Source organism: Microcaecilia unicolor, chromosome 1 (genome assembly GCF_901765095.1).
Source record: "Microcaecilia unicolor chromosome 1, aMicUni1.1, whole genome shotgun sequence".
NCBI lineage: Eukaryota > Metazoa > Chordata > Amphibia > Gymnophiona > Siphonopidae > Microcaecilia > Microcaecilia unicolor.
In genome coordinates, this window is record NC_044031.1 from 727,012,159 (window position 1) to 727,026,592 (window position 14,434).

Consider the following 14,434-nt stretch of genomic DNA (forward strand, 5'->3'; position numbering starts at 1 on the left):
GGGTAAATGCAGATGTTGTAGTCATTTGCATATGTAAGTGGCCTGTTATAAAATACTGACTAGCAAGAATGTACACATAAGTTTCATTGTGTATACTTTCACTATGGGCATGCACATGGTGGAGTTTGGGCAGAGTTCATACTTGGGCTTGTAGATTATAAAACTCAGTTTGCATGTGCACTTGCAGGAGGCCCAAGCTGATGTAAATACTAATGCCTACATGTATGCGCAGTCTTTCCAGCATCTACTTGACTATAAAATAGGTGAATGAAAACGCTTGTTACTACCACTGCTACTACAAATTTTTATAGCGCTACTAGATGTACACAACGCTGAACACATTATATGCAGGTACTTTCTCTGTCCCTAGAGGGCTCACAATCTAAGTTTTTGTACTTGGAGCAATGGATAGTTAAGTGACTTGCCCAAGGACACAAGGGGCTGCAGTGGGAATTGAACCCAGGTAGCCAGGATGAAGGCCCGCTGCACTAAACATTAGGCCACTCCTCCAAAAAAAAAGAAAAAAAATATAAAATTACTTTCTTTTAGACATGGATATGTGGGGGGTAATTCATAACAGGGTGTCTAAAAATAAAAAAAACCCCCACTGCATCCAGATTAACAATGATACTTGGCTTTAGCTTGTGAGTATGCTAATTAAGATATGGTCACACAGTAGTGGAAGAAACCGAGAAGCATTAGATTGTCCAGCTAATGGTCTCTTGCACAAATTATTTTGCCATATATCAGTTGCATAGGGAAAGATAATCAAGTGTGTTAGAAAACCTATAAGATAGATTATCAAAGGGCCACCTCACTTAGCGGACCAGAGTTTGGCCACGTCAGGGGGTAATTACTAACATGCATTAAGGGAATAGCGCGCAGTATTTGCCTCTTTAACACATGTTAAATGGTGAAAATCATGCATTTTAGCACACAGTTTACTATAACGTGTTATAACAAGATGCAAAGGATGTTTGTAGATCGTAATCAACAGCTATGTAGCGATGAAACTCCTCTTCAGTAACACCGGCTGGGATGTGAATAGCCTGTTCAACTGATGCGCTTGCAACAGCTGCATCTGTTTCATCCCTCTCCACATCCTTAACAAAGCTTGCCCGCTTGTAGCAGTTCACAATGGTTGCCTGTGTAACATGATTCCAGACTTCTTTCTGCACATGTAAGGGATCCAACAGTGATAGATTACGAGCCAGTTCAACAGCACATTTATCCTTGCCAGTCTGGTCATCCATAACGCTCATCAGACGACGTAGCACAAGAGCCCGATAATGTTTGCATCAGAGAGGTAGTGTTTGGTGGCAGGAAGACCACCTTGACGTTAGACAGCCTGACATCATCACTGTGTGCAGTACAATTATCACAAAGCAACAAAATCTGACGCTTTTGTGCCCGCATTCTAGTGTCTAACTTCTTTAGCCACTGCTTACAAATTTCCCCAGTCATCCATGAATTTGCGTTAGCCTTGTATGACGCAGGAAGTCGCTTAACATTCTTGAAGCAACAGGGAGGTTTGCTCTTTCCAATGATGAGTGGTTCCAAGTTCTCACTCCCATCCATATTGCAGCAAAGGAGGATTGTCAGTTGGTCTTTCAACGTTTTACTTCCTGTAGTTTCGGCTTGTTTGAATGCAAGTGTTCCATCTGGAATCGCTCACCAGTAGAGACCGTTTTCATCAGCATTGAAAATGTCACGAGGTGCAAACTCATTCAAGATGGTAGGAAGAACTGAAACAACCCAATTTTCGGCACCAAAATCATCAGCGTCTTGATTTTCACCATGCTGTTTCTTGAATTTTATGTTGTTCCTCTCCTTCCATCTTTTCAACCATCCAACAGTGGCTTTGAATTCAGTTAGTCCAAGACTTTCAGCTAGCTGATTAGCTTTCTCCATAAGCAGTGGACCACTGACAGGAAACTGTCTGTTCCTGACTTGAAAAAACCACCGAAGAAGAGCATCTTCTACATCCTCAGCTTTTCCCACCCGTTTACATTTCCTGTGTGGATTTGTATTGTTTTGCCAGTCTTCCAGAAGCTGATCTTTCTGCTTCAAGATACGTGAAATTTGACCGGGATTGACACCATATTCTTTAGCAATAGATGCTTGACTTTGTTTTCTAATTTTTTAAGAACTTCTATTTGTTCTGCCAGTGTTAAAGTCTTACAATTGTGTGACGACGATGACGACAACTCTAATGTACACTCTAACAACTTTCTTTCGCTTATTCTGCCTGTAGCAGTTAACCAATGAGATTTCAAATTTATCGCCCCTTTGTCACGTGCCAATCGGCTTCCATATTCCGTGCGTTCGCTTATGCGGAGTCTTTCCTGCAGAGGAGTGGTCTTAAACCTTGCATATAAGCGAATCTTGCACTTATCAGTGGTGCGCTAAACCGAAGTTTGTCCCCATAGAAATTGATGGCACCAAAAATGGGACCGAAGTACGGCAATCAGTTAAACAGAGCATGCGCTTATTCGACGTTCACTTAAATGGAGTGCACTGTACCTTTTTGGACACCCTTGACATGGAGTTTTTTTAGTTTCCTCCACTATTTTGTGTTGGTTGGATTTTACCTGTGGAGGGCAGTTCTATGTGTTGTTATTTTTTTTAATTAGAATTGCCCCATAAAAGACCAGACAAAAATAAGATTTAATACATGAGCTTTGTAGACCTCACAACTCCAGCACATATTACCAATATTCAGAAAGAACTGTGACTTGTACCCAGAGTCTAAGAAGGAAAAACATTTTTTATGAAATCATGTATCAATATAGTAATAAAAGATGCATTGGGGTTGAAAATTACCCTGATTTCTGTTTCCTTCTTTTCCTGACTAGCTTTCATGAGCTGCAGTAGTAAAGACACAGCTCCAGTCATCATCTTTGTTTCTAAAATGTTTGCAGTGGATGCAAAGGCTTTACCACAGAACAGGCAAAGGTAAGAAACATATTCAGTTTCATGGTCTTCCTCAAATTGTATGCAGGGCTGCCGAGAGGGTGGGCCTGACTTCCAAGGGGGGCCCGACGCTGGGGTCTGATTTACTCCTGCTTCTGACAGGATCCATGTGATCGCATTAACTCAGTCACCTGGGTCCCGACAGGAGCAGGAGAAAGAGAGGTGCCGGGCCCCCTCAGAGTCCAGGGAGGAGCAGACAGGATTCCAAATTGGATTTTAGGCCCCTGGTTTGGCTGGCGGGGATCCCCAAGACCTGCCAGCAGAAGCCTTCCTCCAACGCTGTTCTTCGCCACATTGCCTGTCCTGCTCAGTGCTTCTCCTTACAATGTGAGGGGAGACACTGAACGGCAGGTCATGTGGCAGAGAACAGCGCTGGAGGAAGGCTTCTTCTGGCAGGGCTTGGGGTCCCCCGCCAGCCAAGGTATGTGGTGTTGTGGGATGGAGGTGGTGCAAAATGTGACCCCCCCCTCCCCTTTTTCAGCTCCGACCACCCCAATCTTTCATGTCTGGCTACATGCATGGATGCAGGGGTGGCCTGATCAAGCGAGGGAGGGGGCGGCAACTGTTATTGCATCCTGAGTGGGAGGGAGCCCGGGGGACAGTGCCAGTCCTGTTGTTGGCCCGGCTTGTCTCTCAGTGGCCTTGATTGTGTGAATGGCAATGAAATTTGGCAAGGGTTGGCTTGTGCCTGCGATGATTATTTTAATTTAGCGAGACTTTGATAGGGAAGGGAGCGAGATCTGAGACATTTGATGGGGGAGAGGGAGGAAGTGAAATGAAAGGGGAAGCTGGGTTCAGCTAATGAGGGAAGAGGAGTGATATCTAATGTAGGAGATCCAGGAGAATGGTCTTGGGGGCAACAAGTTAGTGGAAGGAAGGAGGAAAAACACACCCAAGTTCTGTACCATTATTTTATTGTGTAAAAAATAAAAGTAGTATTGTATAATTTTGAAATCCTTGGCTCATAATCTGCTGGGGTCTAGCTAGATGTGAGGGGGAGTTTCAAATAGATAAAAGCCCCATTTAGTGGTAAATGAAGGCCCACGACATTTTAGCTCAGCAGAAATTGGTTCTATTTGAACTGGAAACCCAATTGAGCGGATAAATAAAAAATACAAGTTAATTGTTCCAGGCAAACCATTTTGCTGCATTGCATCTCTCTAATATTTTCTTCACTATGGTGCTTTGTTTTTTTTTTTTTTGTGATCTTGGCAATGAGCATGTGAGCAAAACCAGTACTATCCATTAACGTGGCTTTAATACTCGTTGGTGCATTACAACATATTAGAAAATAGGCCCTATGGCTTTTTTGTCTGGCAGATTTGTGTAATATCTGATTTTGGCTGCTGTTCAGTTTTGCAGTTATTATTAAGGGTTCTTCTTTTTGGAGAAGATTTCTTGTTTATACTAAACTGAAGATAAGAGACTGAGAGCTCTTAGCTACTCAGTAGAATACAAGAAATATGCTATTTATCTAATTTCATTTTTCTTTTTTCTCTCAAGTTTATTTTAAATTCAGAATTGTGAAAAAGAAAGCTCAAGAGAATGCATGATAGTCTGAACATTCTATTACATTCAGGGGCAGAAATGCTGAGATTTCTCACTTGCCGACTGTGGGCGGCAGTTTTAGGTATTGTTGCAGATTAACTGAAGACCATTAATTCCCTCTGGATCTGTGTCAACAGTAAGTCATCTTGGGACAGCATCCACCTGCTAGACATGTGTGGTGGCCATTTTATTCAATATCACTAGATGGTGCTGTTCTGTTATTTATTAACTGTGCCTAGGATGAACCTCCTTCAGGTCTCTGGAAGGAATAATGGTCATGTTGAGGATGATGGAAAGTGTATTAGGCTGTGTGGCTCCCTAACGCCTAATACTAGATTCTGAAGACACCTAGGGGGGTCTTTTACAAAGCTGCGCTAGCATTTTTAGCTCGCGGTAAAAATCAGCTGGTGGTAAACGCTGAGACGCCCATGGGTGTCTCAGCGTTTACCGCCAGCTGATTTTTACTATAAGCTAAAAATGCTAGCATGGTGTTGTAAAAGACCCCCTGGTTCTTTACTTCTGGGACAGCTTGTGAATGAAGACCTTGTTGACCTTGTGAATGAAGGCCTTCCCTGCTGAAATCTAATTTTTTAAGTCTTGTTTTGCTATTTTGTCTGTCTACTATTTAACATATTTATAAATTATATGGAAATCGGAACGACGAGTGAGGTGATCAAATTTGCAGATGATACAAAACTATTCAAGGTTGTTAAAACACATGAGGACTGTGAAATATTGCAGGAAGACCTTAGGCAATTGGAAGACTGGATGTTCAAATGGCAGATGAAATTTAATGTGGACAAATGCACGGTGATGCACATTAGAAAGAATAATCCGAATCACAGTTAACTGATGCTAGGGTCCATCTTGGGGGTCAGCGCACAAGAAAAAAATATGGGTGTCGTTGTAGATAGTACGCTGAAATCTTTTTGCTCAGTTTGCGGCAGCAGCCAAGAAAGCAAACAGGATGCTAGGAAAGGGATGGTGAATAAGACTGAAAATACTGTAATGCCTTTGTATCGCTCCACGGTGCGTCCGAACCTTGAGTATTGTGTTCTAAACACGCTGGGTATTTAGAGTACGCTTAGGCGTAGTTCATGTGACTAAATCTACGTTCGTCCACTTGCTGGTGTAAATCCCTGCACATAGATTTACGCACGCTTGCTCATGTTTTATAATGCACATACATTTTGGAACGCCCACGAAATCCCCATTTCCACGCCCCTTTTTGCCTGTGCGCATTAGAATTTAGACACAGTACATTACAGAATACGCTTAGCAATGTATGCGGGTAAATTCTAATTTTTGCCAATTAGTGCTCGTTATTGCTTGTTAAGAGCTGTTAACACTTAATAGCTTGTTAAAACAATCTGCGTGCGTAGTTATTGAATCCACCTAGATTTTCTGTGTGCTATATAGAATCCGGGGGAATGCATGTAGCTGCTTATTAAGCAGTTCAACTCCCGTGCACCCCCAGGAACACCTGTGGGTCTGCTTGTACAGTATAAGTATTAACTAGTCCAGAGATGTATTTTTACTCTGATTAGCAGAGGAGATGCCAAAGTAGTATGGCATTTTAGGTATGAACCTATTGCCCTGAGGCAGCGTGACAAAATATGGTCCATGTTGGCGTGGGTCTGATTGCAGATTCTTAAGAATAAGATGTTTTAATGAATATTTATATGAAAAACTGTTATGGAATAATAAGTGAAAAATGTATAAAATCAAGGCTTCTACATGGTTTGATTTGCCCACATCATATCGCACCAACTGCACCACTTCCTCTGCTTGGTTCTGTCATTTCTCCGGTTCCCAATTTTTGGTACGTTGGAGTCCGTCTTGATTCTGTTTTTTTTTTTTTGTTTGAACCACAGGTTTCTGCTGTCTGTAAATCCCAGTTTTTTCTTCTTTAGCAACTCAGATCCGTTCACTCACTTTTTGATCATGACACATTTCACTCCTTTATACTATCTCTTTTTATGACCCAATTAGATTACTGTATTATTATCTATTTAGGGATGGCCAAGACTTGAATTACTAGGCTCCAGACACTTCAGAACACAGCTATTTGGCTACTGTGCTATTTACGAAAATATCATCATGTCACTTCGGCTTTATTTTATTTTATTTTATTTGTTGCATTTATATCCCACATTTTCCTACCTGTTTACAGGATCATCACTGGTTACTGGTCCAATATCGCATCCAGTTTAAAGCACTATTAGTAGGTTTCAAAGCTTTCCATTAAGGTACACCTCTATATCTGTCCTCATTAACTATCCCATACTCCTTGACGCCTGTGTTACGTTCTATTAACAACTACCCATCTCTGGAATTCCATGCCTTTATCTCTTCGCAGTGAACTCAATATAAAGAAACTTAAGTCATTGTTGAAGGCTTGGCTATTCTAGGAGGCTTACTCTGTTCAGGATGGCTTCAGCTGGTACTTGAGAGAGGGAAACTTTTTATGTTTGCTTGTGAAATGTATGATGCCACTTGAGTGTGTAATGATCTTTCCTGTCAAAATATTGTAGTTCCTTTTTCTTTGTTTTTTTTTTAATCTTATTTTTTATTGTTAACCGCCTTGCTCTGCTTGTCAGTTAATGCGGTATATTAAGTTACAAACAAATAAATATACATACATACATAGTAGATGACAGCAGAAAAAGACCTGCATTGTCCATCCAGTCTGCCCAACAAGATAAACTCATATGTGTATACCTTACCTTGATTTGTACCTGCCTTTTTCAGGGTACAGACCGTACAAGTCTGCCCAGCAGTATTTCCTGCCTCCCAACCACCAGTTTAATTAATTAAATAAAGTGTGAAGTGTGAATGAAGGAATTCTCAAGCATTGGGTTGTTATACTTGTGTATCTTGCAGTGTGTGTGCACATGAATGGCCATGCAGTTTTATAAAAGTTCCTTTTCCCAGGTCTAAAGCTGCTTTTACGCGAAGAAAGGCCTTTATTAAATTAACCTCACTCTGTATTTGTTCAAACCGGTATTGCCAATCGCCTTTACGGTACTATGTAAGCCACATTGAGCCTGCAAATAGGTGGGAAAATGTGGGATACAAATGTAACAAATAAATAAATAAACCCATTGATACTGAAAATATATGCTAACCATCTTTCTTTAAATTAGTCCCCTTATTTTCCAACTCTTATTACTCTGTCTTATCTATCTGTATGTTCCATAGTTGTTTACACCCTGTTCTGTCTATTAAAATGTTTTATTGCATATTGTGTTGACATTGTAAGTAGTATACTATGCTGTACTTTGTACAGTTATTTGAATATTTTTACTGCTGTAATTGTCTGTTGCCTATTCTTGACTTTTTCATGCTGTATACCGCCTTGTGTGAATTCCTTCAAAAAGGCAGTAAATAAATCCAACTAAATAAATAAATCTGAAAACACCCCAGATCTATTCTTTCCAAATCACATGTTTTGGAAAGGATTATAATTGGTCAAGAACATCTGTCTGTAAGGGGACAAAATAACTGTCCAAAAATTGAAGTACCAAATTTGCCATGGATAAAAGCTATTGAACATACACATCAGGTCAAAAAAATAGCTTTATTAGACTGGGGGGTTCCAGAGAAAGAAGCCCCCCCCCCTCCCAAAAAAAAAAAAATGACCAAATGTATTTATATGGAAGAAGCAGTTCCAGCTGCAACATAGCAATTTTGATATAAAGAAGCATAGGAATTAGAGAATGGCTCCTTTCAAATTTCCTTTCCCTTATTCTCTGTTCTGGTCACAGATAGACACAAAGCATGGAACAGTGGTTCAGGAACCGTGGAGATATCTGTAGTGGATTGCAGGTCCTAGTGTAAGAGGTAATGATTTTGAGGCCGCTTAGCAATAATTTAGATTTTTTTTTTGTCACAGAATTTTGGTGGGAGTAAAAGATGGGATTTGGGGGGGGGGGGGGCTCTAATAGCCTCTTTCACCTCACCTTTTAACCATATCGGCTGTTGTTTTGCATTCCTACCAGCTTTTTTTTTTATTGAAAGATTTTTTTTTTGACAATTCTGTAATGCCATACATAATACAGCTGAAAAACTGTTTTATCACATACAGAAGCTAATACACGTGGAGGGGCATAATCAAACAGGGCGCCCAAGTTTTCCTGAGGACGTCCTCACAGGACGTCCCGACGAAAGGGCGGGGAAACCCGTATTATCTAAACAAGATGGGCGTTCATCTTTCATTTTGATAATAAAGTCGGGGACATCCAAATCTGAACATTTAGAACGACCGTAGAGATGGTCGTCCCCGGTTTTCGCCGCTAATGGAAACCGAGGACACCCATCTCAGAAACGACCAAATGCAAGCCCTTTGGTCGTGGGAGGAGCCAGCATTCATAGTGCACTGGTCCCCCTGACATGCCAGGACACCAACCGGGCACCCTAGGGGGCACTGCAGTGGATTTCAGAAATTGCTCCCAGGTGCATAGCTCCCTTACATTGGGTGCTGAGCCCCCCAAAACCCACTCCCCACAACTGTACAACACTACCATAGCCCTGAAGGGTGAAAGGAGGCACCTACATGTGGGTACAGTAGGTTTCTGGTGGGTTTTGAGGGGCTCACATTTACCACCACAAGTGTAACAGGTGGGGGGGGGGGGGGGGGGGGATGGGCCTGGGTCCGCCTGCCTGAAGTGCACTGCACCCACTAAAATTGCTCCAGGGACCTGCATACTGCTGTCATGGAGCTGGGTATGACATTTGAGGCTGGCAAAAAATATTTTTAAAGGGTTTTTTTGAGGGTGGGAGGGGGTTAGTGATCACTGGGGGAGTAAGGAGAGGTCATCCCCGATTCCTTCCGGTGGTCATCTGGTCAGTTCGGGCACCTTTTTGAAGCTTGGTCGCAAGAAAAAAATGGACCAAGTAAAGTCGGCCAAGTGCTCGTCAGGGATGCCCTTCTTTTTTCCATTATGGGTCGAGGATGCCCATGTGTTAAGCACGCCCCAGTCCTGCCTTCGCTATGCTTCCGACATGCCCCCAAGAACTTTGGTTGTCCCCGCGACGGAAAGCAGTTGAGGGCGCCCAAAATCGGCTTTCGACCCTGGGATTAGGACGCCCATCTCCCGATTTGTGTTGAAAGATGGGCGCCCTTCTCTTTCGAAAATAAGCCTGTTAGTCATCTAGTTTCCCCCCTACCCCCATTCCCCTGGACATCATGGTAGCGCTGACAACTGTGCTTTCGACTGGTCGTAGGGTTGCCAAAGTTTTTTAAAAGTCACCATGTGGCCTCTTCTCATTGCAGTAAATTTCGACATTTGGTATTGATAGTCTACTTTATGCAGAGTTTGTTATTTCCAAGCCCTTGCCAAAGATAGCTTTGCAGCAACAAAAAACTGAATTGCAAGCTTATGTTGGAAGACACGAATCTCCAGAGGCTTAAAATGTAGCAGGCAGTATTCCGCTTTGCAAGGATAATGTTGTTGCAATAATTGATGGACCAACTGGAACACTTGTTTCCAGTAAGTCTGGGCCACCAGGCACTCCCACCATATGTGTAAGAAGGAGCCCCGAGCACCATAGTTACGCCAATAGTCTGCAGATACCCAGGGATACATTTGTTGTAATGTATCAGGGGTATAACATTTTAAAACCATTTTCTACCATAGGCTGAGCTAAAGATGGTTTGAGCAAAAATCTGTACCCCTTCGACCAAGTTTCCCGCAGGTGGGTGCTCTGTAATGCTAACTCCCATCTTTCATTATAATATAATTGAGGGTTAGTGTAGAATAGTAGAGCTAGATTTAAATGAGATACACTTCCTTTACCCTTCACACTCTGCAGGGCCTTCTCTAGTGCTGTTTCAGTTAGGTCTAGTTCCTTCCTTGCCCATCTGTGGATAAAGTTTCGTAAGCAGCTATAATAAAAGAGGTCATTTTCAACCAACCCATATTCCTCTTGGAGTTCTTCAAAATTAAGTATCCTCTCATTAGCCCATACCTGTCTCAAAGTGTACAAACCCGCCCGGGCCCACCATCTATATACCGGTTCTGAGGAGCCCGAGGGAAAACCCGCTGCCCAACGGATAGCTGTCTGCAAGTAGTATTTCCGATCTGAAAAAAATTGTTTCCTTATATGGTACCATGTAGAAAGCAAGTGGCTCACCCCCAATGGGTCTCTCCGAATTATAGCCAATAAATCACTCCCCTGTAGCCACATAACATCTCCTAAAGAGCGCGTCCCCAGCCAAGCTTGCTCCTAGTGGAGCCATTTCTTAGTAGCAGCCTGAGTTCAATCCGCTAATACTTTCAGCTGGGCCGCTTGATAGTACAGATAGAAATTGGGGACTGCCATACCCCACTATTGTGTTTGGTACATCATGGCCCGGCACACCCGAGGTGGGCAATTCCACCAGATGTAAGCAAACATTTTTCGATTAAGTTGAGCAAAAAAAACTGCGAGGGATTGGGATCGGGAGAGGTAGAAATAGATATAATAGTTTAGGGAGCAACATCATTTTGATTGAATGAATATGCCCTGTCCATGATATTGTCAGTCCCTCCCATCTGTCGAGCTCTGCAAAAGTTCCACAATCTTAGGGTAATTGTCAGGTTCTCAGGTTCAGAGCCCGCAGGGCCGGGCTCTGGAGCAAACGTGAGCCCTTGGGCTGCTGACGAGGAGCGACAGCAGCAGGCAAAACCCACCAACCAACGCTGGGCAAGCACACCGGCAGGGACTGCAGGCACCGCCCAGCGAGCCGGAACACACGGACTGGAATCCCCCAGACTGGAGGACACAGGACTGGAACACTGGACTGGAATCCCCCGGAATGGAGGACACAGGACTGGAATCCTCCAGACTGGAACACTGGACTGGAATCCCCCGGACTGGAACACTATACTGGAACACACTGGACTGGAACACACCGGACCGGAACACACTGGACTGGAGCATCCTGGACTGGTCCGTACAGCTTCACCTGCACTTAGCCACTGCCCCCCAAGGGTTGAGCCCCTGGGTTCGAGTGGCCAGCAGGGCTTACCGGATACTGGATGACACAGGGACCAGGACTAGAACAAGCTGGAAACAGCAGTACTCCTAAATCCTGCTGGAAACAGCAGTACTCCTAAATCCTAAACTGACATAAGTGCTCCCAAGCCCTAACCAACAGAAGAACTCCAAACAGAAACCAACAAAAGTGTTCCTAACAATAAACCAACAAAAGGACTTCCTAAGCCCTATACTAACAGAAGTGCTACCAATAGCACCACTAGGAAAAGCAGGGGAGCCACTGGGAAAGAGCAGGGAACCTAAACACATAAACTAGCACAGGTGCTCCAAAGCACCAAGCACAACAGCTCTACAACCCTAAACTAACTACGGTGCTCCTAAGCACCAAACTACCAGCAGAGCACCTAGCACTAAAAGGGAAGACAGGGGAGCCAGAAGGAAAAAAAGAGGGAAGCCAAACACAGAAGTCAGGAGTGCTACTAAAGCACCAAACAGAGATGTGCTTCCAAAGCACCAAACACAGATGTGCTACTAAAGCACCAAACACAGATGTGCTACTAAAGCACCAAACACAGAAGTGCTTCCAAAGCACCAAAAGGGAAAGCAGGGGAGCTACAAGGGAAAAGCAGGGAAGCTGACACAGATCAAAAGTGCACACTGCACTACCACTAACCTGGACCTAAAGCAAACGACTAAGCAAACGTTGCAAAAGGCCCTGAAGGGAAGAACACTACTTCCTTATCAAGGCCCTGCCTGATGATGTCACTACTACCAGACACAGGCAGGCAGCATACTGAAACAGAGCTAGAGCTAACTCAGGCTTAACCTCCACAGTGCAGTATAGCAGAGCAATTAGAGCCACGCTGGAAGCAACCAGCACACAGAGGCAGCTAGCTCAGGTAACACACACAGCTGCAGTATAGTAAAGCAATTAGACTCATGCTGGAAGCAGCCAGCCCACAGACACAGAGCCAGCTCTAGCAACACAGACAGAAGAAACAGAATCCAGCACAGAAGCTGACCACCAGAAATAAGGTACGTCTGGGAGAGGTCACGGCCACAATCATGACAGTAATTAGCTGAAATTAAGCCCTCCACACTAGGTGTTATGTGTATCCCCAGATATTTAATGGATTTTGCGGCCCAGACAAATGGGAAGGCAGCCTTCAGCTAAGGAATTTCCTGTGGGGGAACAGTGAGACTAAGGATTTCCGATTTGGTAATGTTGATCTTAAAACCTGGTAATTGGCCATATTGTGTAATAGTTTCCATAGCCTGTTGCAGAGAGGACTCCAGGCAGGATAAGGTCAGAAGCACATCATCTGCAAATAGCTTGATTTTATGTTCCCTTCGTCCCCTGACCAGGCCCCTAATCTCAGCGTTCCCCCTGATCAAGCTAGCAAGTGGTTCGATGGACAGAGCAAATAACAGTGGAGAAACTGCACAACCCTGTCTAGTTCCCCTATGGAACTCCAAGGGTTTAGTATATGTACATTAAAAGCAGGAAACCGGCCAAAGAGTCGGTTGGGCCGCTGGACGAAAATGGTGTTAAAGGGGCGATCAAGGAGGACAAAGCCGTAGCGGAGAAATTAAATGAATTCTTTGCTTCGGTCTTCACCGAGGAGGATTTGGGGGGGACACCGGTGCCGGAAAGAATATTTGAAGCGGGGGAGTCGGAGAAACTAAACAAATTCTCTGTAACCTTGGAGGATGTAATGGGTCAGTTCAGCAAGCTGAAGAGTAGTAAATCACCGGGACCTGATGGTATTCATCCCAGAGTATTAATAGAACTAAAAAATGAACTTGCGGAGCTACTGTTAGAAATATGCAATCTGTCCCTAAAATCGAGTGTAATACCGGAAGACTGGAGGGTAGCCAATGTTACTCCGATTTTTAAGAAGGGTTCCAGAGGAGATCCGGGAAATTATAGACCGGTGAGTCTGACGTCGGTGCCGGGCAAGATGGTGGAGGCTATTATTAAGAATAAAATTGCAGAGCATATACAAAAACATGGACTGATGAGACAAAGTCAGCACGGATTTAGTGAAGGGAAGTCTTGCCTCACCAATCTAATGCATTTTTTTGAGGGGGTAAGCAAACATGTGGACAATGGGGAGCCGGTTGATATTGTATATCTGGATTTTCAGAAGGCGTTTGACAAAGTGCCGCACGAAAGACTCCTGAAGAAATTGCAGAGTCATGGAATCGGAGGTAGGGTATTATTATGGATTAAGAACTGGTTGAAGGATAGGAAGCAGAGAGTAGGATTGCGTGGCCAGTATTCTCAGTGGAGGAGGGTAGTTAGTGGGGTCCCGCAGGGGTCTGTGCTGGGTCCGTTGCTTTTTAATGTATTTATAAATGACCTAGAGATGGGAATAACTAGTGAGGTAATTAAATTCGCCGATGACACAAAATTATTCAGGGTCGTCAAGTCGCAGGAGGAATGTGAACGATTACAGGAGGACCTTGCGAGACTGGGAGAATGGGCGTGCAAGTGGCAGATGAAGTTCAATGTTGACAAGTGCAAAGTGATGCATGTGGGTAAGAGGAACCCGAATTATAGCTACGTCTTGCAAGGTTCCACGTTAGGAGTTACGGATCAAGAAAGGGATCTGGGTGTCGTCGTCGATGATACGCTGAAACCTTCTGCTCAGTGTGCTGCTGCGGCTAGGAAAGCGAATAGAATGTTGGGTGTTATTAGGAAGGGTATGGAGTCCAGGTGTGCGGATGTTATAATGCCGTTGTATCGCTCCATGGTGCGACCGCACCTGGAGTATTGTGTTCAGTACTGGTCTCCGTATCTCAAAAAAGATATAGTAGAATTGGAAAAGGTACAGCGAAGGGCGACGAAAATGATAGTGGGGATGGGACGACTTTCCTATGAAGAGAGGCTGAGAAGGCTAGGGCTTTTCAGCTTGGAGAAGAGACGGCT

The 14,434-nt window shown here is 43.8% G+C and overlaps 1 protein-coding gene across 1 annotated transcript in view; it reads left to right on the forward strand.

The window, feature by feature from the left end:
• EFL1 (elongation factor like GTPase 1) overlaps positions 1–14,434 on the forward strand; it is a 446,854-nt gene that overhangs the window by 51,829 nt on the left and 380,591 nt on the right. Inside the window, 1 exon segment of the mRNA XM_030189629.1 lies at positions 2,856–2,955. Within this exon segment, the coding sequence (XP_030045489.1) occupies positions 2,856–2,955 (100 nt within the window).